The 23,030-nt window shown below is 39.6% G+C and overlaps 1 protein-coding gene across 1 annotated transcript; it reads right to left on the minus strand.

The window, feature by feature from the left end:
- Positions 1–2,518: 2,518 nt before the first annotated feature.
- On the minus strand, positions 2,519–21,005 carry LOC138446009 (solute carrier family 7 member 13-like). The gene is made up of 4 exons (XM_069600696.1): positions 19,864–21,005; positions 17,810–17,941; positions 8,251–8,612; positions 2,519–3,049 (listed from the first exon to the last, which is right to left on the minus strand). Exons 1-4 carry the CDS (start codon positions 20,546–20,548, stop codon positions 2,759–2,761), a joined length of 1,470 nt encoding a protein of 489 aa, XP_069456797.1. The 5' UTR covers positions 20,549–21,005; the 3' UTR covers positions 2,519–2,758.
- Positions 21,006–23,030: the final 2,025 nt, after the last annotated feature.

Raw genomic sequence — 23,030 nt, forward strand, 5'->3', positions numbered from 1 at the left:
GTGATCTCTCTGAAGGCCCAAGTTAAAATGTTCCACACGTTAATTATTTAAAAATTCAGTTATGCCTGTTGACGGTTGCACAATACTCTGAGTGTGATTACTGCCACTGAACCGCACACTTCAGAGTGGTCAAGCGGCACATGTTGTGTTCTCTGCATTTTGCCACAAGTTTTAAGAGTCATAATTTAAAAATAAACCATACAACTGTACACTCTAAATGGGTGAGTCATATGGTATATGAATTACATCTCTACCATAGGCATCCTTGAGGGAAGTTTTGCCCTGAATTGAACTTATTGCAACTGGAGATAAATGAGGCTTCTATCACTGATTGCTGATGCAAGGATGGTCCTAAGCATGTAATAACTGGCTGTCTGGATTATCTATTGTATAACCTGTAGTTTTGGAATTAGAGCTTCACATTAGAAAAGGAACTGAGGATGACCACTCCAAGTATATAGAACTAGCAAGTATTTAAGCTTAGGGACAAGAATGTTGGCACTAGAGGTTTGAAGTGATTGGACTCTTGATATATTTTTGAATTAGATGTGGGGGTGTGAGAGATTGACAAGAATAAGATTCACCAAGCCATCTGGGCCTTGCAACTGGAAAAATGAACATGACTTTACAGTTTTCTATTTACATTTGTGTAAATAGAATATAATTGCAAATGTAATTATAGATATTACATTTGCCTTCTATGTTTATATAAATAGAATGGAATTACAAATGTAATTTCAAGTGTCATTACAAATATTACATTTACTTCTATATCTATAGAATGCATCTATCTGCCTTTTGATAAACTTCTTTTCACTATTAAATTCAGTGTGGCAGGAACATTCTTTCTTCTGACAGGAGCATAGTTCCTTCTTTAATACATGTTTGAGTTTATCTATGATAATCATCGGAGAAGGCAATGACACCACACTCCAGTACTCTTGCCTGGAAAATCCCATGGATGAAGGAGCCTGGTGGGCTGCAGTCCATGGGGTCGCGAAGAGTTGGACAAAACTGAGCGACTTCACTTCCACTTTTCACTTTCGTGCGTTGGAGAAGGAAGTGGCAACCCACTCCAGTGTTCTTGCCTGGAGAATCCCAGGGTCGGCCGAGCCTGGTGGGCTGCCGTCTCTGGGATCGCACAGAGTCGGACACGACTGAAGCGACTTAGCAGCAGCAGCAGCAGCAGCAGCAGCAGCAGCAGCAGCAGCAGCGGTCAGGACTGCTCTGCATTTGCTCATGCCTGCTGGACTGACACCTTCGCTGCTAAGCCCAGAGTCTTCTACACAGTCGCGTCTCTGCTCTTTCCCAGCCTTCCCGCGGAAATGCGAGGTGGCAGGCCATCAGGCGTCTCCTGGAACGGAGCCCCCGGTGCTTCCAGCTGTCTTGTCCTCCTCACAGCCAGACATGCCTTGCTGGCTCTCCTGAGTCCGTGTGACCGCCTGCAGTCTTCCAGCCTTGTACCTGTAAGTTGCGTCTGCAGAAGCTGTCATTTGTGAGGTTTTCCTTTGACTTGCATCCTACAAACCAGACTCCCTAGTTATTATTAGAAAATGTCAAATTTTAAACTCAAAGGCCTATATTCTAGAACATCTGAATCAACTTTCAAACAGATGATAGACTACACACTGGTCAGATACCTACTATTTGTGAGTTTCTTTGCCAGACACATTTTGTCAAAAACCGCACTGAGACAAAATTTGAATGGCAGAGAGGGGCTCTGTCTTATTAAGTGCTCACCCTCACACACTCCTGTAGTAAGCGAGCATACATGCTATACCCAGCTTTGTTCTCAATTACCCATAGTTTTTTGTTTTATTTTTCCCCTCAGCCTAGGTTCTCTGATACCTATTTGCCCTCTCTAGGATTTGATTTTCATTTGTATTAATCCTTTCAATACTATCACTGAAAATGGTTTGCAGTGATGTTTGGAATAGTGATGCCAGGTCCCCAGTGACCATTGTGATAAACACAAATGGACACATTTATGTTGACACTGGTAGGGCCATATTGGCAAAAGCAGTTTCAGAGAAGTCAGTTAGGAGGTGCAAAAGAACAAATATTTTGTAAGATCTAGTTAAACTCTTCTTTGGTACCATCTCTATATAGTGGTCCAGCCTCAGTCACGCTGAGATGTAGAGCTATAATCATTAATGGAACGCTTCTGAGGTGCTGCTGAGCACCCAGACTGAGACAGGCCATCAAGGGAGATGCCGTCTACAGGGCCGTGTGCTGGCAACCCACTCATTTACTCGCTCACTTGCCTGTGCACTCAGATACCTATTTTATAGGTTGTCTATTTTTATGCACACACTGTCTTAGGGAGAGTGCATACAAATTTAAATAAATGAAATATAATTAAAAAAATTTTAAATGGCTAAGGAATAATCCTTACCTTTGGGGAGCTCACTGTCTTTAGGGAAAAAGTAAGTAGACAATTAAAAAAGTGTGTGGACTCTGACATATTCATAGTAAACTCAGAAACATTAATGCACAAAGAGGGACATCTACTACAGTCTTTGAAAATTGGGAATCAGCATGCTTTATTGGAGAAAAAAGTAAGGTTTTGGTTACAAACAACAAGAGATAAAGTGTTAAAGTTCTGGACATCAAGTATTTTGTGCTGGTTGTGTGTTACATATGTGGCCTGTATACAAATATACATAAGGAATCTGTATGTGTATTAGGAATATTCTAGTTGAAAGAGAAAGATGCTTTCAATAAGTCAATCATTTGCCAAATATGCATAATTTTTAAATTATTTTTTGGTCGCAGTTGCAGGTGGATTTTTCTGTACATTTCCTCCTGTTGAAATATATTCATCAATGTCATCAGCAGGTGAAACATTTAGTAGTAACTGTAAAAAGCAAGTTATCTTGTTGAAATATGTAGAACCCAAATCAAAATGCACAAAAGGCAAATAAAACAGAAGTCCACTGAGGATAAAAAGAATAACATAGATATGGTATATCTGAGGAGACTTGATGATGGGTGTCAAGACCAAGAACAAAGATATGGCCATGGTTCCAAATACAAATGGCAAACGTACCTGAGAACAAACAAAAATTTGTATTAGAGTGGACTTGGAATGGGGTTGCAAAGAGTCAGACACAACTGAGCAACTGAACTGAACTGGAAGTTATTACAAATAATAATGTAAAATATTTTATATACAAACATTTGTTTAATATGGAGGAAGTTGGTTTCATTGATAAAAAACGTATTTACCTACCAGGTCTTCCTTAGTTTTATATAAGAGAAAACAATCTGCAGAGAATCTCCTCAGAGTGTGAAATAGCAGAAGTGAAAGTTTTTCCCTAATAATTTCAACATTTTGCTCTTCCTCTGATTTTTTTTCATAAGTCCATGCCACTTGTCCATTTAGCTCTCTTTATCTGTTGTGACTGTGTGGGTCTTCATCGCTGCATGCAAGATTTTTCTAGTTCTGGCGAGTAGGGGCTACTCTCCAGCTACAGTGTGTGGGCTTCTTACTGTGGAGAATTCTCTGCTTGCAGGCCACTGGCTCGAGGACACTGGTTTCAGGCAGTCTTGGCACACAGGCTGAGTGGTGTGGCTCGTGGCTCCAGCACACAGGCTGAGTGGCGCGGCTCGTGGGCTCGGCACAGAGGCTGAGTGGCGCAGCTTGTGGCTCTGGCACACAGGCTGAGTGGCACAGCTCATGGGCTCCAGCACACAGGCTGAGTGGCACAGCTCATGGGCTCTGGCACACAGGCTGAGTGGCATGGCTCATGGGCTTAGTTGCCTTGTGGCATATGGAATCTTCCTGGACCAGGTATCGAACCTGTGTCCTCTGCACTGGCAGACAGATTCTTAACTACTGGACCATGAGGGAAGCCCCATTCAGATCTCTTGAATAATGACCCTCGGAAACATTCCATACTATTACCATAAAGCATTTTTTCATTATAAATTTTTTCTAATTTTTATTTTCAAGCAATATCAAAATTAATATTTTTGTACCTCGATCTAATATTATTCATAATGATGTAATACACAACCTATATATAACCTACTATGACAGACTTTATTTTTGGGGGCTCCAAAATCACTGCAGATGGTGACTGCAGCCATGAAGTTAAAAGACGCTTGCTCCCTGGAAGGAAAGTTATGATCAACCTAGATAGCATATTAAAAAGTAGAGACATCACTTTGCCAACAAAGGTCCATCTAGTCAAAGCTATGGTTTTTCTAGTACTCACGTATGGATGTGAGAGTTGGACTATAAAGAAAGCTGAGTACCGAAGAACTGATGCTTTTGAACTATGGTGTTGGAGAAGACTCTTGAGAATCCCTTGGACTGCAAGGAGATCCAACCAGTCAATCCTAAAGGAGATCAGTCCTGGGTGTTCATTGGAAGGAATGATGCTAAAGCTGAAACTCCAATACTTTGGCCACTTGATGTGAAGGACTGACTCACTGGAAAAGACCCTGATGCTGGGAAAGATCAGAAGAAGGAGGAGAAGGGGATGACAGAGGAAAAGATGGTTGGAATACATCACCAACTCAATGAGTTTGAGTAACTTATGACATGAGTTTGAGTGAACTCCAAGAGCTGGTGATGAACAGGGAGGCCTGGAGTGCTACAGTCCATGGGGTCGCAAAGAGTTGGACAAGAATGAGCGACTGAACTGAACTGAACCTATATATAATTCCTTTGGGGAATGTTTTTATCGTAAAAGGACCACAGGGTTGGATTCATTTTCTCTAATCTTCACTTTTCCCTTAATGTGGATCTTAACAATGTATATCTTTCAAATATGTATATCTTAATTTGGATAATTAAAGAATACACAAACATGCACATTTATATATAATCAGAGTAGCAATTGCAAACAGTAAAATGCTTACTTAAATGCTGTTGATCCTTGCCTATGACTGTATTTTGTGTAACTCTTCTCTCTCCTATTAGACTAAGAAGTTATTGATGCATTATTTTTTTTTTTTTTTAATTTAATTTTTTTTTTTTTTAATTTTAAAATCTTTAATTCTTACATGCGTTCCCAAACATGACCCCCCCTCCCACCTCCCTCCCCACAACATCTCTCTGGGTCATCCCCATGTACCAGCCCCAAGCATGCTGCACCCTACGTCAGACATGGACTGGCGATTCAATTCTTACATGATAGTATACATGTTAGAATTCCCATTCTCCCAAATCATCCCACCCTCTCCCTCTCCCTCTGAGACCAAAAGTCCGTTATACCCATCTGTGTCTTTTTTCCTGACTTGCATACAGGGTCGTCATTGCCATCTTCCTAAATTCCATATATATGTGTTAGTATACTGTATTGGTGTTTTTCTTTCTGGCTTACTTCACTCTGTATAATCGGCTCCAGTTTCATCCATCTCATCAGAACTGATTCAAATGAATTCTTTTTAACGGCTGAGTAATACTCCATTGTGTATATGTACCACAGCTTTCTTATCCATTCATCTGCTGATGGACATCTAGGTTGTTTCCATGTCCTGGCTATTATAAACAGTGCTGCAATGAACATTGGGGTACATGTGTCTCTTTCAATTCTGGTTTCCTCGGTGTGTATGCCCAGAAGTGGGATTGCTGGGTCATAAGGGAGTTCTATTTGCAATTTTTTAAGGAATCTCCACACTGTTCTCCATAGTGGCTGTACTAGTTTGCATTCCCACCAACAGTGTAGGAGGGTTCCCTTTTCTCCACACCCTCTCCAGCATTTATTGCTTGCAGATTTTTGGATCGCAGCCATTCTGACTGGTGTAAAGTGGTACCTCATTGTGGTTTTGATTTGCATTTCTCTAATAATGAGTGATGTTGAGCATCTTTTCATGTGTTTGTTAGCCATCCGTATGTCTTCTTTGGAGAAATGTCTATTTAGTTCTTTGGCCCATTTTTTGATTGGGTCGTTTATTTTTCTGGAGTTGAGCTGCATAAGTTGGTTGTATATTTTTGAGATTAGTTGTTTGTCAGTTGCTTCATTTGCTATTATTTTCTCCCATTCAGAAGGCTGTCTTTTCACCTTGCTTATATTTTCCTTTGTTGTGCAGAAGCTTTTAATTTTAATTAGATCCCATTTGTTTATTTTTGCTTTTATTTCCAGAATTCTGGGAGGTGGATCATAGAGGATCCTGCTGTGATTTATTTCTGAGAGTGTTTTGCCTATATTCTCCTCTAGGAGTTTTATAGTTTCTGATCTTACATTTAGATCTATTGATGCATTATTAATGGGCAAATTTATCTATCTGTCTTTAAAGTGTTTAGACTAGTGTTTTCTACATAGTACTTCCTTAGTAGTTGCTTCAGTATTTACTGGATCATTAAGTGACTCAGATGCAAGATTATCATTATCTTTCCTTTTTTTCAGTTTTGAAAGGTGGATTTCTGGTCCTCACCCTAAACATTAGAATCCTCAGAGGTGATGCCTAGGAAACTGAGTTTATACAAGAAACTCGAAAGGTATTCTTTTTTTCACAGTAGACTTTAAAAATCTTAGTTATTAAACTGTTGGTTTTCCTTTTTCACCTTCTAGTCGACCCTGCACCTCTGTGTACTGCTGAGGTATTTCTGTGGCTATTCTGGTACATCCTTTTACCTTATACAAGGTCCGTAATAAAAGAGGACTCTTGATTTATTTAGAATATGACGCACTGATAGAAAACCGATCATTTGAAACCTACCCCCATTAAAAATGACTTATAGGCCTCACAATAAAAGGTAATATAGCAAGACATGCATGCCGTAAGCCTTTTAACTGACTAAGTGACTAACCACTAACTTAGCTTCTAGCAGCCTACATGAAAAGGGAAGCATGATCTTACAGTCTAAGTACCGAAGCTGAGCCAGGGCCCTGTGGGACTCCTAGGTACAAAAGCCTTTCTGTGTCCCCCATTTCTTATTTGTAGGAAACAGGCTTCATTCAGCCTCCATGGCCTTCCCTGAGTTCCAAAGCACAGTTCAAACAGTCGATAGTCAGAGAGGAGCGGGGATGCAGAGGAAAGGGAGAAGCAGTCGGAAGGCAGGAGCGCAGCGCCGGGGCGGGGCGGCTTCCCCTCAAGGGATACGCGTGGTAATATCTTTGAGCTCTTCTGCAGAACTAAAACCACCACCAGATGGAAGACTTTTAACTGCTTGATAAAGCATTCTTCATTCCAGAGAGAGGGTCTTAGAAAGTCATCACAAAACCCCCATATGTCAGAGGATGTTTGGATTGAAGGAAGGCAGGCCCCTGCAGCCCCCCTGACCCTTATCAGCAACCCTGTCCCTCCACTATAAGACTCCTCACGGCTCTCCTGACATCAGGTTGGGGCACAGTCTTGAGGGCATTAGCCCACTGTGGCCCCTGTTGCCTGGCAAAGCAATATAGCTGTTCTTTTCTAATTTACCCAAACTCTGTCTACAAGATTCTGTTTGATACCAGTGTGTACAGGCTGATTTTTGGTATCAAGATCTGTAAAGAAAACTAACTAATCTGCTAGAAACACAAGTATTTTTGATATAAATATTCGAAATAATTTTCTTTAGTGGGTCTAACACAGAAGCATAATGTAAAAATAAACCATTTAATCTCTTTGCAGTAGGTATAGGAATGAGTTGCTGGAGGTTGTTTGGATAAACAGAATATTGGGTACATCCACAATATAGATGGATGGGTTATAGCAGACAATTAGAATAAAAAAATTCCATAAGCTTATATGAAACATTTCAAATGCAGTTAAGGTAGACAGAGGTTTTGGTGGTTTGAGGAAATCAACAGAGTACTTATCCCGCAGTCAATCTTTCATAGATACTCTGTCTCTGAGATGAGATTTTAAAAGATGAATGAGTTTGCAGCTAGACTACATCAGAAATACCTAGAGTGCTGCTCTTCTGTATTGCCATTAAAGCTGGAGACTTATACATTGATAGACATTTAAACTGATAAGCCTGAAAAGCCCTAGGCAAGCCTACAAGGTAATCTAAGGTAGTACCATTAAGAGGACACTCAGATAATCATTGGCCCTGGACACGGGTCAGTCTCATACACTGAGACCAGGTACAGACCTTATGCATCCCACACATGGTCCCTCTTGACTCAAATTTCACTAGTTGTGATATAATAGAATATCCTAAATATAAAATTTATTCTCAAATGTTCCTAAAATGGGGTCACAGTGGGTTAAAAGATTTTTTACGTAGGTATAAGAAAAAAGTATTAAAAGTACAAAATGCTCTTTTAAAAAAATATAAGATTTTTTTTTTTTCTTGGTTTGACTTACCTTGTAAGGTCTGGATAGGTTGGGCTCCTGGAATCTCAGTTTAAGCAAGCCCACCATCATTAGCCCAAGCTGAATCCAGTCTGTGAATCCCACATAATTTATTAAAAGGATTAAGTCTGAGGGAATAATTAAGATGGAGGCAAAGATGAGCATCTGAATCACAGCTGCAACTGGACAAGAGTGAATATTCAAAGTTGAGAGGATCAAAGGTAGCTGACCCTCCTGGCTTGCCATATACCATAACCTTGATGTTGAAAATACGGTACAGTTGAGGGAGCTAACTATTGAGGAAGAAACACCAAGGGAAACGGCCCATTGCAAGGAAGGGATTACTCTATCCATCCAAGTGACAGCAACAGCGTCTGTAAAAGAATAGAGAAGCCACTAATTACGCAGCTGATGTAGGATGTATACTGCATAGTATTTTTAATTAGCTCAGAAAGTATTAAATTATCATTGTAGCAAAGACCAAGCACTGGTGTAAGTAGTAGGTTGAAACTGCCAAAGTTTTCTAAAAATCACGAATGAATCTTGGATTTTGTCAAATGCATTTTATGGCTCTCTTAATATTTTAATGTGATTTTTGTCTGTTATCATATTGATATAGTAAAGTATTAATTGCTTTTGGGATGCTAAACCAACCAATGATAAACCTCACTTGCTCGTGGTGTATGCTCCTTTCTATGTGTTGCTGGACTCAGTTTACCAGTGTTTTTAAGGACTGTGTTACACTGTAGTTCACGGAGCAATGCATGTTGTATGCAACATGTGTGTGTGATTTCTTTCTTTGCGTAAAGAATTTTTCTGGCTTTGGTGTCATAGAAATACTGGTTCCGTAAAATAAGTTTGGATGTGTTCCGTCTTCCATTTTCTGGAAGAGTTTGTTTAGGAGTGGTATTATTTCTTTCTTAAATGTTTGATGCAATTCATCAGTGAAGCTACTAAGGCCTGGGATTTGACCTGTGGAAAGATTTTAGATTTTTAACTCATTTTTTAAAAATATAGATCTATTCAGATATTTTAGAGTCTGACACTGTTTCCACTGTTTTCTCATCTATTTGCAATGAAGTGATGGGACCAGATGCCATGATCTTCGTTTTCTGAATTGGAGCTTTAAGCCAACTTTTTCGCTCTCCAATTTCACTTTCATCAAGAGGCTTTTTAGTTCCTCTTTACTTTCTGCCATAAGGGTGATGTCATCTGCATATCTTAGGTTATTGATATTTCTCCCGGCAATCTTGATTCCAGCTTGTGCTTCTTCCAGCCCAGCATTTCTCATGATGTACTCTGCATAGAAGTTAAATAAGCAGGGTGACAATATACAGGCTTGACGTACTCCTTTTCCTATTTGGAACCAGTCTGTTGTTCCATGTCCAGTTCTAACTGTTGCTTCTTGACCTGCATACAGATTTCTCAAGAGGCAGGTCAAGTGGTCTGATATTCCCATCTCTCTCAGAATTTTCCACAGTTTCTTGTGAGCCACACAGTCAAAGGCTTTGGCATAGTCAATAAAGCAGAAATAGATGTTTTTCTGGAACTCTCTTGCTTTTTCCATGATCCAGCAGATGTTGGCAATTTGATCTCTGGTTCCTCTGCCTTTTCTAAAACCAGGTTGAACATGAGGAAGTTCACGGTTCATGTATTGCTGAAGCCTGGCTTTGAGAATTTTGAGCATTAGTTTACTAGCATGTGAGATGAGGGGAATTGTGCAGTAGTTTGAGCATTCTTTGGCATTGCCTTTCTTTGGGATTGGAATGAAAACTGACCTTTTCCAGTCCTGTGGCCACTGCTGAGTTTTCCAAAATCACTGCAGATGGTAATTGCAGCCATGAAATTAAAAGACACTTACTCCTTGGAAGGAAAGTTATAACCAACCTAGATAGCATATTCAAAAGCAGAGACATTACATTGCCAACAAAGGTCCATCTAGTCAAGGCTATGGTTTTTCCAGTAGTCATGTATGGATGTGAGAGTTGGACTATGAAGAAAGCTGAGCACCAAAGAATTGATGCTTTTGAACTGTGGTGTTGGAGAAGACTCTTGAGAGTTCCTTGGACTGCAAGGAGATCCAACCAGTCCATCCTAAAGAAGATCAGTCCTGGGTGTTCTTTGGAAGGAATGATGCGAAAGCTGAAACTCCAATACTTTGGCCACCTGATGCGAAGAGCTGACTCATTGGAAAAGACTCTGATGCTGGGAGGGATTAGGGGCAGGAGGAGAAGGGGACGACAGAGGATGAGATGGCTGGATGGCATCGCCGACTCGATGGACATGAGTCTGAGTGAACTCCGGGAGTTGGTGATGGACAGGGAGGCCTGGCGTGCTGCAATTCCTGGGGTCGCAGAGTCGGACACTACTGAGCGACTGAACTGATTCATATATTTTATGTGTTCTGGAGGCAGTTCTATTAACTCAAGAGAGACAAAAAGTACTCCGTGGCACACAGCCACTTTCTTTTCCATGGCCTCTCCCCTTCTCCTCAGCCCCTGGTTGAGGAGAATGATGACTAGGGATTGACTGAGGTCTCCCTACTCCGAAGGCTATTCCCATCCAAGCAGGCTGGGAAACTTTATGACAGTTCTTAGATATGGGTTTCCAAGTCGTCAAGAAGCCCAGGACTGTGGAGTGAAATGTCGATTCAGCTAAGGGGATCTAGGTTGAGCTCACAATGCAGAAGGGAAGGCCTCTACCCACAGAAGCTCCTTTGTGAATAAAGCCCTTTGGGTCCACCCAGAGTGTTACAGTTTCACCGCCTCCCCTGTTGGCTATTTGTTGGTATTGATATTTTAGATAGAGGTGTGTGTAGAGAGAATAATGGGACATGTGAGTTCCTTTGAAACCCCTTTCCTTTCTCCCTCCTTGTGCGGTTCAAAAAATAATGTTGAATCTCAGTGGGAGAAAGAGCACAGACCTGATGGAAAACTTCAAGGCAGCGATGGTGGTGGTAAAGGATGCAATATCTCAATCTAACGATGATGTGACTAGTGACAAAAGCTACTGGGAGCTGCAGGTTTACAGGGGATTGTTACTAAGTGATCAAGTGTCCTCTAGCCTCAGTTGTGGTTGTTCCAGACACTGGGACTGTAATGGAGACACTGTATGCATTGATGCCAGTTGATGTCCTGTCTCAAACATTGCCAGCACCTCTTTTCTATTCACTTGCCCCTGAAGACCAAGACTAATTCACATTCATGTGGCAAGGCCTTCAGTAGGCTTTCACAGTACCCCACTAGGATTCCTAAACTCCCCTGCTCTTTGCCCCCAGCTGGTCTTCAGGATTTTTCAAGAGTGCCTCTGCCATCCGAGATCCAAAAGTTACACTATATTGTTCATGATCAGTTGGTTGACAAGTTAAAAGCCTCAGTCTAGAAAGATCTGAATTGGCATTATTACACATTTACCAACAGGCTGATCAACCCCAATAAAATTTAGGGTACTGCTTGCCGAGTAAGTTTTCTTGGAAACATGTGGCTAAATTTGCAACACTTACTCCCTCTGGTAGTCAAAAAAATTGTCTCTGGTCCCCTACTACTAAAAGAAGCCTCAGCACCTTATGAATTCTTTGTGTGTTATAGTTGGCATGTGTCTCACTGGGGATTCTACTTAGTGTTCCGTATCAGCTAATTCACAGATCAATGTCCTTTAACTGGAGGATCAGATCAACTGACTGTACTGAAAGCTGTCCAGCGAGCACACTTTCTACCAGTAGGGATCCACAACCATAATTACTGCTTTGACTTAGAAGTCTCTGCTGACTGATGATGGTCTTCTTCATTGCAGGCAGATTCTTTACTGTCTGAGCCACCAGGGAAGCCCCTTTTCTATTGCATTTCCCAGCAAAGAGAGGCACCTTATAGCTGGAGATTCCCCTTGAGGTGTTTTACTTGTTTCCTCCTTGATAACAACTATCATGTAAATTCCTTTTGAAAAAATAATACTAGCTCAGCAAGTAGCAATGGGGTATTGTAAAACTGAACACCTGACTCATGGAGGCCTTATGACTTTCCAGCCTGATAATCTCATTTTAGGATGAATCAAATTGAATCCAATTATTGAAAAGGTATGAAGAGACCCCAAAATCTCTCTTCTCAGGTGGAAATGGTGTATTCAAGAACACAACTAGCCTGGCCCAGTGGCTTCTTGGTTTTGCATGAAAAAGTGCAAATTGCATCCCAGTTTGCTGACTGAAGCAGGGTTGCTGGCTCAGCAGGGCCCTCTGTTCACAAGGGTCCCTGTAAATATACGGTCATGGTCCGCTGGCGGCTTAGCTAAGCTGAAGCCCTGTGGTGCCCGCCAGCCTGCTACAGCTGCGAGCCTCAGCACCAGCTATGCAGAATGGAAAACAGACAGGATATGCTACTCAGGAACTGGAGATCAAAATCAGATTACTCAGTCAGCAGCCTTGATTTCTTTCTATAGTTTATGGCCCTGGAGAGGGGTGTCTTTAGTCTGCCAGTCTGTGGCTTTCCAAGTGACAGACCAAACACCCAGGCTGTCGACAATAGTTCGTGTCATTAGAAATGCAAGCATGGTTCATCAAGAAGGGAATTGGCCAGAGCTATGAGAACAGCCTTAAGTTCTGTCCATGGAGCCCATTCTCTGATGAGAATAATTGGAATAAAACTGTTGATTGATACTGAGCTCTTCAGATTGCTGCGACAATGTCTGACTCCATCATCTTTCTAGACATGGCAACACACTGACTCATATACTGGAAAAGGACTCCAATGTATGATCTAGAATAAGGACTATAGAATAGAAAAGACTGTAGAATTAGAAAAAGGACTCCATATTTTTGCTACAGAGGCTGACACCAAATGTTATGCTGTGACTTCTGCCAAGATTTGACCATTTGTTCACAGTGAAGGAGGCCGTTTGCACAAAATATTGTCCCTGCTCTCTTCTGGCAAAGTGTCTACTTTGTACTTTTGACCCTCTCTTGGGACGACAGCTAATAGTTGTTGGTACGTTTCCAGGTTGCAGCATTGCTGTTCCAATTTGATCAGCCCTCTGTAGCCACGCCACGGTGGCCCTTGAAACTAACCTGTGTTACGTGTTTGGCCATTCACAATGTGACAACTGTACATCACAAAAGTACATCAATGTGCTGAAGGCAAAGGTATTCAGTGTATCTTTCATATACACCATTTGAATGCATCTGATGTTGTTTAATGTTGGGATGGCTTCCTCAGAAATCAACCCAGAAATATTTCTGACTCTACCTCTCTCACATTCTTCTGGTGCACACACCTTGGTCAGGTAGTTTGGTCACTGAATAAGCCCTAGAGAGTGATTTTCCCTGGTGGCTCAGACAGTAAAGAATCTACCTGCAGTGCAAGGACCCTGAGTTGGGAAGATCCCATGGAGAAGGCAATGGCACCCCACTCCAGTACTCTTGCCTGGAAAATCCCATGGATGGAGAAGCCTGGTGGGCTGCAGTCCATGGGGTCGCTAGGAGTTGGACACGACTGATCGACTTCACTTTCACTTTTCACTTTCATGCATTGGAGAAGGAAATGGCACCCCGCTCCAGTATTCTTGCCTGGAGAATCCCACAGACGGGGGAGCCTGGTGGGCTGCCGTCTAAGGGGTCACACAGAGTCGGACACGACTGACGTGACTTAGCAGCAGCAGCAGCAGCATGGAGAAGGGCATGGCAACCCACTCTAGTATTCTTGCCTGGTGAATCCTGAGGACAGAGGAGCCTGGTGGGCTACAGTTTGTGGGGCCGCAAAGAGTCGGACATGACCGAGTGACTAACACTTTCACTCTCAGAGAGTGATCACCTACTCTTGGCTGCTTCCCGAGTGATGGTCAGGGAGAATAGCATAGTTAGCTATATATTCCTATTTTGACAACTCAGGAGGCTTTCCTGATTATTGCTGGATTTTATGCTTCTTCTTTTCCTCACACAGCAACCCCAACCTACCATTGGTATAGCCTCTGGGCAGCAGCACGACCATAAAGAAGCCAAGAGGATTCAAAATCTATTTTGGTTCACACACCTGGATTCTCTTTTTGGACTGATGTGGTCATAGATTATAAAGATGATAATGACCACCTGACTGATTACCTCTTACAGTGGTAATTGTGGCTTTCTAGAAGGGAATATTTAGACTGAAAAATATGGGGCTGGAAGGACAACAGTGACCTTCTGTCTTTTAGAGCCACTCCTGGGACCTGTCTTCTGAAGGAAGACTTATAAAAGATTTGGATTCCCTAAGCTTGAGGATCTTCTACTGTTATGTGGAGATATCACTTGGCCTTCCTTGCTTTGTCTTTTGGGAATCAGTGTTTGAGGAACAGCATAAATGACATTCTAGCTACTGCTATTATATGAAAAATAAATTGTCTTTGTCTCCATTGCCAGCATGCATGAAACTGTGCCCAACTACCTTATAAGGAGGTTAAATCTCAGACTTTTCATAGTTGTTGAGAGTCTTGTGATTTCTTCCTTGACCCATGGGTTGTTTAGAAGTGTGCTGTTTAATTTTTAAATATGTGAGATTTTTCAACGTATATTCTGTTGCTGGTTGGTATTGTGCGTCTATTGCTGTTGAAGGAAGTGCTTTGTGTGATAGAAATATTAAATTTTTTGAGACTTGTTTTATATCCTAACATTATGCCTGTCCTAGGGAATGTCCCATAAGTGCTTGAAATGAATATATATTCTGCTTCTGTTTGGTGGAGCATTCTATAAATGTCAATTAGATCAGTTTGATTGATAGTGGTATGCAGATCTTCTATATCCTTATTGATTTTCTGTCTAGTTATTGAGTGATGTACTGACATCTGCAACTATAGTTGCTGAATTGTCTATTTCTCCTTTCAGTTACATTAGTATGGCTTCATGTATTCTGGGGCTGTGTTTTTTAGAGGTGTATGCATTTATAATTGTTATATCTTCTTCATGCATTGATCCTTTTATTAATATCATTACAAAATACCTCTCTTTGTCTCTAGTAATCTTTTAGTCTTTAAGTTATTTTGTCTTAATAATATGACTATTCTAGTTTTCTTACAGTTAATGTTTGCATGATGAACTTTTCCATTCTTTTACTGCATACCTGATTGCATTTTGAATCTAAAGTGTGTCTCATATAGACAGCATATAGTTGGATTGATAATTCTATCCAGTATGACAATCTCTGCCTTTTACGGTTGTGTTTGTATGTTCTCATTTAACATTATTGATATTGTATTTGCCTATGTCACTTTGCTATTTGTTTTTTTATGTCTTACGTATTTTTGTTCTTTTGTTCTTCTATTTATTGTTTATTTTAATTTTATTTTATTTATTGCTATCTTTTATCATTTATTTCTTATTTATTTTATCTATTTATTGTTAAATAGATTTTTTTTCTATACCATATGGCTTGTGGGGTCTTAGTTCCTTAACCAGGAATCTAACCAGGGTCCTGGCAGTGAAAGTGCCTAACCACTGGACTCTTAGGGAATTCCCTAGGGAGATATTCTTAATGTGCCATTTAATTCCTCTCTTGATTTGTTCAGTTATTTTCTTAGTAGTTGGTCTGGTAATTATAGTATCCACCTTTAAATTAATCCAAATCAATTTCCAATTACTTTCAGTAAAATATGACAATTTTGCTACTATAGCTCATTTCCTTATCTTTGTGTTATTGTTGTCATATATGTTATACTTATATATTTAATAAACTCGACATTTAAATTTCAGAGTTATTACATAAAATAATCTAAGGTATTTTTAAAGAATTCAAAAAGTGTGTGTATACACCTATGGAGTCTTTAATATTTATCCATATATTTAATATTTCTGATTCTTTTTCTTCCTTCCCTTTGATCCAAGTTACTTTCTTTCAGTCTGAAGAATTTCCTTCAGTAAGTCTGCTAGCAATTAATTCTTTCAGTTTTTGTTAGAGTACCTTCACATACATTTTCACATTCATTATTACTACTAATACATGAAATGAATAAATAATATACACTCATCTCATTTTACTTTTTACATTTTTTAAAAATTGCAGTATTAGTTGACTCAGAATATTGTGTTACTTTTTTGATGTACAGCAAAGTGATTCAATTATATATATATATATTTTCCAGATTATTTTCCATTATAGGTTTTTATAAGATATTGAATATTGTTCCCTAAGCTATAGTAAATCCTTGTTGTTTATCTATTTTATGTGTAGTGGTGAGTATTTGTTAACACCATATTCCTAATTTATTCCTTCCCCCTTTCCCCTTTGGTAACCATAATTTTGTTTTCTATGCCTGTGAGTTTGTTATCTGTTTTGTAAAATAAATTCATAGATTCCACAAATAAGTGATATCATATAATATTTGTCTTTCTAACACGTGTCTGACTAACTTTACTCAGTATGATAATCTCACGTCCATTCATGTTACTGCAGATGGCAATATTTCATTTTGCTTTATGCCTGTGAATGTCTATCTGGGGCTTCTCAGGTGGCACAGTGGTGAAAAACCTGCCTGCCAATGCAGGAGACACAGGAGACACGAGTTAGATCCCTGGGTTGAGAAGATCCCCTGGTATGAAAAATGGCTGTATCCTTGCCTAGAAAATTCCATGGACAGAGGAACCTGGGGGGCTACAGTCCATGGATTTACAGAGTCAGACTTGACTGAGCACACACACACACACACACAGTATTTATCTATCTGTCTATCTATTTACTGCGTCTTCTTTACCCGCTCATCTGTGGGTGGACACCTAGGTTGCATGCGTGATATTGTGAGCAGTGTCATTTTAGAGTTGAGATAACTGGGGAGTGTCAAGCTTGGATGTAGGATAAGCCTTATTTTTCTTTTCAATGAAAGTCTATTACTGATTTTCTTTTATTTTTCTGATAACTGAAAGCATAAAGTTTAAAAAATATTTATTTTATTAATATATTTATATAGATATATTAAGTTCAATTGAGAATTGAGCTTCTTTCAATTTGTCTATTTTTAGAGCAAAAAATCAGTTTCTGCACTATAAGGTAGTAATTTTTAAAAATATGAAAAATCTGAATAATTTTTATGATAAACTGAAATTATCTCTCATATATATATACATATATATATATATATATATATATATATATATATATATATATATATATATATATATATGGAAGGATTCATGTACTCAAGCTCTGTATAGATTTTGGGGATATGTCTGAAGACAAAGTGTATGAGTTATATTTCCTGGAGGCAAATGCTGACCCAGAGCACCCACTTGCTCCTTATGAAGTCTATCTCAAGAGACTTTGTAAGTATTCTCACATTTTCTATTCTACTCTAAACATCGGGTTCTGCCTTTTTTTCCTTTTATGTTTCTTGGTGTTTTCTGTATTTTTGGCTGCTAGACCTTACCCTTTACTATATGCTCTAAAGAAATTGCTTGACCTTTTGAACGTCTACCTTTAAATAAACAGATAAATAACCCAGACATGAACCAAATTAGCCTAATTCTCTTGAAGTATGCAAAAAGACCCACTGTACACTTGAAACGCCCTTTATTCAGGACAATGAAACAGAGTGTCTTCCTTCTGGCTCTGTGCAACCATACCTGAGGACACGATTTCCTTTGGGGTCAGGACGGCTAGGTAGGAAATGTTAACCAGTAAGTAGATCAGGGCCACGAGGGTAAGTGCAGTGACCACACATTTGGGGATATTCTCACTAGGGCTTTTCAACTCTCCTGCAAAAAAAAAAAAAAAAAAAGTGCCACTCAGAAAAAAATGACTAATCAGATCATCTTTGGAAGTACTTTCATTATAGCATACAAAAACTAAAAGAAATGGGCTCAACTACACACAGCAAGAGTTCACTTTGTTGAATGCTTATTTACCAAGTTTAGACAAAGTATTAACTTTAGCAGCAATGGAATTTTGCTGAATTCTGGGTTTTACTCTTGTATCTTTGATGTGCCCAACATAAGCTTTTTGGATAAGAAAACAACTCAGAAAACTTGGATTCTAGGCCAGGAGGACTGGAGCAAATATTCCCTTACCATACAGCCAACACTATAGAAGTACAAGTTTGTATTAATGAAGGGTTGGAATAGCTCATCTGTTAATCTGGTAATGACAGTCTAGGACATTCGAGTAGATGCTCCTGCTCTTTTCCCTCCTTTGGTTAAGTTTCTAGACTAGCTAAATCTAGACTAGATTAAACTTGACTGTATATTGCCAACACCAATTTGACACAGATGTTTAACTACTTGGAAAATTTTTAACTTACAGTATGCAACTCCCTCAAAATAATTCACATGTATTAAAAAGAAAAATTTAAAGAACATAAAGATTTAGAGAAAAAAAGCTCAGGTACATATTTATCTAAACCTTGAGATGGAGAAAGACTTTTCAAGTATGGAGATAATGAAAAGTTAAAAGATAGATAGTTTAATACTTTTGGTATTAAACTTCTAGTCTTTAAGACTGAAATTTTTAAAATCTTATGAACAAAATGAAAAAAAAAAAAAAGCCAAACAACAGGGACTTCACTGGTGGTCCAATGGTTAAGAATCCACCCGGAAATGCAGGAGACATGGGTTTGATCCTTGCCAGGGAACTAAGATCCCACATACTGCAGGGCAACTAAGGCCACATGCCTTAGCTACTGAGCCCGCATGCCCAACTAGAGCGCCCATGCACCACAAAAGATCCTGCAGGTCGCAGCCAAGACTTGACAGACAGATCAATGAAAACAAACTAAGAAAGCCATTTCCCTGTCTTACAAGGAAGAAATTGGGCATTAACATTCGCAAAACTCTGCCCTCTCACTAGACATTGAAGAAAAAATGTTATGAAATTTTATTTTCACAACTTTAAGTGACTAAAAAATGAAAAAGGTTTGATAACTTCAGGTGTCATCATTTTAATTCACACTAATAGACATTTGTAAAGCCTTTCTGGGTTGCAATTTGGCAATATTTCTCAAGACATTTCTAAATATTTGTATGGTTCACTTAGTAATTTTACTAAGATTTTTCAAGACTTTTTTCCTAATAAAACTATGAGAGATGCACAAAGGTTTATATAAAAGGATGCTGATTGGAACAATAACTATAAAATTTCAAAGTGAAAAACTAGAAAAAATTCTGCTATCCAACAATGGGAGATGCTTGAAAAATGGTCAAATTGCATATGATAAAATGTTGTGTATTCATTTAAAAGCACTTATATTTGATAATACTTATGAATTCTCACTATCTGCCTTAAGTAAAATAAATGATGAGTATATGTACAAGTGTGACCCCTGCATGTGTGTACATACGAGATAATTGGTAATCTTCATTTTAATTTATATTTTCTGTATTTAAATTTTTCTCTGATGAGCTTGTGCTATTAAAATATTTGTTCAGTAAAAAAAATTGTTGTTGAGTCCTTAAGCTGTATTAGTTCTACACTTACTTGTTTTAATTTGTAAACACTTAGAAAATAGTTTGCTTTCCAAAGTTAGAAACCCACATTTGTAGAGAGTTTAGTGCATTTCCACCCACCTGATAGAAGAGAGACACACATTATAGAGAAATAATGTGTTTCTTAGAATTAAGTTGATTAACTCTTGCATGTTTATAGCCTGGTGGAGCTCTTTATAATTTAAAAATTATAACTTTACCTGCTATTCGGACAAGGACTCCCCAACCAGAATATGCAAACAATCCTTGTAAGAAGGCTTCAGCAATCTGTGAAGCATCCGGAACGTCAGCATCGAAAGCTTTCTCAAACCTGGCTAGGTTCTCTCTTCTTCCTCTCACCAACAGCACAATTCCAGTTACAGAGATGAAGCCGAGAACCGTCATTTTCACAGCCGTACTGACAGTCTGAAACCACGTCACCTCCTTCACTCCCCGAGCATTCAGAATTCCCAAGCACCACAAGATAGCCAATGCCAAACATTTCTTTGGCATCTCAGGAACAAAACACCCAGGATAGAAAGGCTGCATAACGTACCCCGCTAGTAGCAAGCCACGTGCAGCGATTCCCGCGGGAGTACTGAATAGATTGGTCCAGAGGTAGAAGAATGCAATAAAGGGTCCAAGAGACCTTTTCAGGAAATAATACTGTGCCCCACTTCTAGGGAAGGTGGTCCCCAGCTCTGCATGGCTCAGGGCAGCCAGCATAGACACCACGGCACAAGCAGCCCAAATACTTAGAGACACCCCCACGTTGAGTGAAGAGTATTTTAACACCCCTTTTGGAGCAACAAATATTCCTGCACCTATGATGATACTGAATAAAAAAATTGTCCCATGGAAATATCCTATTACCCGCTGAAGCTGAGTGCTTTCTCCCACCTTCATTTTCTCAAGTCTGACACTTAATGTTCAAAGCTAACATAAATTCACTGTTTACTCTGTGACACTTGTGATCTTCTTACAGTTAAATGCTTTGGTTCCCTCCTCTTCTTTTGCTCAAATAGACTTCCTCACAGCACTTAGCATAATAGTAAAAAAAAAGTTAACTTGTAAAGTTAATTAAACTAAAGTTTATGAGATCTTAAAATTAGCGTTAAAATGTTTCACTGTTAAACATTTTAAAAGTTAAACACAATCAAACAAGTTAGACACAGCTAATTGGGAATAAGAGATGAAAACTTCCCAGTCAGGTTTCCTCTATGGATATGTAACCACATTCATTTTGATCCTTAAACAAGTAATTCTTTGAAACTTTGTGCTGTAAGGAAGTTTGCAAAGAACGACAAAAATACAAGGTCTGAGTCATAAGTTAGCCCCTTGTTAGCAGATCTTGGTCTGAATCACACACACACATCTGCCACTTACTAGAAAGTCCACATCACTTTTTTTTTTTTTAATGAGACTGATAATTCTTATCTTCTTTTTTTCTTTAATAGAATTAAATAAGGTAACTTACTGATGAAGCACAGAGTTCCTAGTACTATACCTCACATAGTTTGCATGTCTGCTCAGGTATGTATGACCCTTTCGACTGCTGCCCACCAGGCTCCTCCATCCATGGGTTTTTCCAGGCAAGAGAACTGGAGTGGGTGGCCATTTCCTCTTTCAGGGGCTCTTCCTGACCCAGGGATCGAACCCACATCTCCTGCGTCTCCTCCTAGGGCAGGCTTATTCTTTACCACTGAGCCACCTGGGAAGCCCCACCTAACATATTTTAGGGATCCATAAAAGTTAGTTTTGTCAATTGGTTATTTTAAGTTCAGTTCAGTTCAGTTCAGTCCCTCAGTCACGTCCACCTCTTTGTGATCCCATGGACCCCAGCACGCCAGGCCTCCCTGTCCAACACCAACTCCCAGAGTTTACCCAAACTCATATCCGTTGAGTCAGTGATGCCATCCAACAAACTCATCCCCTGTCGTCCCCTTCTCCTCCTGCCTTCAATCTTTCCCAGCATCAGGGTCTTTTCCAATGAGTCAGCTCTTCGCATCAGGTGGCCAAAGTATTGGAGTTTCAGCATCAATACTGGTCCTTTCAATGAATATTCAAGACTGATTTCCCTTAGGATGGACTGGCTGGATCTCCTTGCAGTCCAAGGGACTCTCAAGAGTCTTCTCCAACACCACAGTTCAAAAGCATCAATTCTTCAATGCTCAGCTTTCTTTATAGTCCAACTCTCACATCCATACCTGAATACTGGAAAAACCATAGCCTTGACTAGACAGACCTTTTTGGCAAAATAATGTCTCTGCTTTTGAATATGCTGTCTAGGTTGGTCATAACTTTCCAAGGAATAAGCATCTTTTAATTTCATGGCTGCAGTCACCATCAGCAGTGATTTTGGAACCCCCTAAAATGAAGTCTGTCACTGTTTCCACTGTTTCCACTGTCTCCCCATTTATTTGCCATGAAATGACGGGACTGGATGTCATGATCTTTGTTTTCTGAATGTTGAGGTTTGAGCCAACTTTTTCACTCTCCACTTTCACTTTCTTCAAGAGGCTCTTTAGTTCTTCTTCACTTTCTGCCATAAGGGTGGTGTCATCTGCATATCTGAGGTTATTGATATTTCTCCCAGCAATCTTGATTCCAGCTTGTGCTTCTTCCAGCCCAGCATTTCTCATGATGTACTCTGCATATAAGTTAAATAAGCAGGGTGACAATATACAGCCTTGACGTACTCCTTTTCCTATTTGGAACCAGTCTGTTGTTCCATGTCCAGTTCTAACTGTTGCTTCCTGACATGCATACAGTTCTGGTATTCCCATCTCTCTAGGAATTTTCCAGAGTTTATTGTGATCCACACATCAAAGGCTTTGGCATAGTCAATAAAGCAGAAATAGATGTTTTTCTGGAACTTTCTTGCTTTTTCCATGATCTAGCAGATGTTGGCAATTTAATCTCTGGTTCCTCTGCCTTATTTAAAACCAGCTTGAATATCTGGAAGTTCACTGTTCATGTATTGCTGAAGCGTGGCTTGGAGAATTTTGAGCATTACTTTACTAGCATGTAAGATGAGTGCAATTGTGCGGTAGTTTGAGCATTCTTTGGCATTGCCTTTCTTTGGGACTGGAATGAAAATTGACCTTTTCCAGTCCTGTGGCCACTGCTGTGTTTTCCAAATTTGCTGGCATATTGAGTGCAGCACTTTCACAGCATCATCTTTCAGGATTTGAAATAGGTCCACTGGAATTCCATCACCTCCACTAGCTTTTTTCATAGTGATGTTTCCTAAGGTCCACTTGACTTCACATTCCAAGATGTCTGGCTCTAGGTGAGTGTTGACCCATCATGATTATCTGGGTCATGAAGATCTTTTTTTTTTTTTACAGTTCTTCTGTGTATTCTTGCCACCTCTTCTTAATATCTT

This window comes from Ovis canadensis, chromosome 9 (genome assembly GCF_042477335.2).
Source record: "Ovis canadensis isolate MfBH-ARS-UI-01 breed Bighorn chromosome 9, ARS-UI_OviCan_v2, whole genome shotgun sequence".
Lineage (NCBI taxonomy): Eukaryota > Metazoa > Chordata > Mammalia > Artiodactyla > Bovidae > Ovis > Ovis canadensis.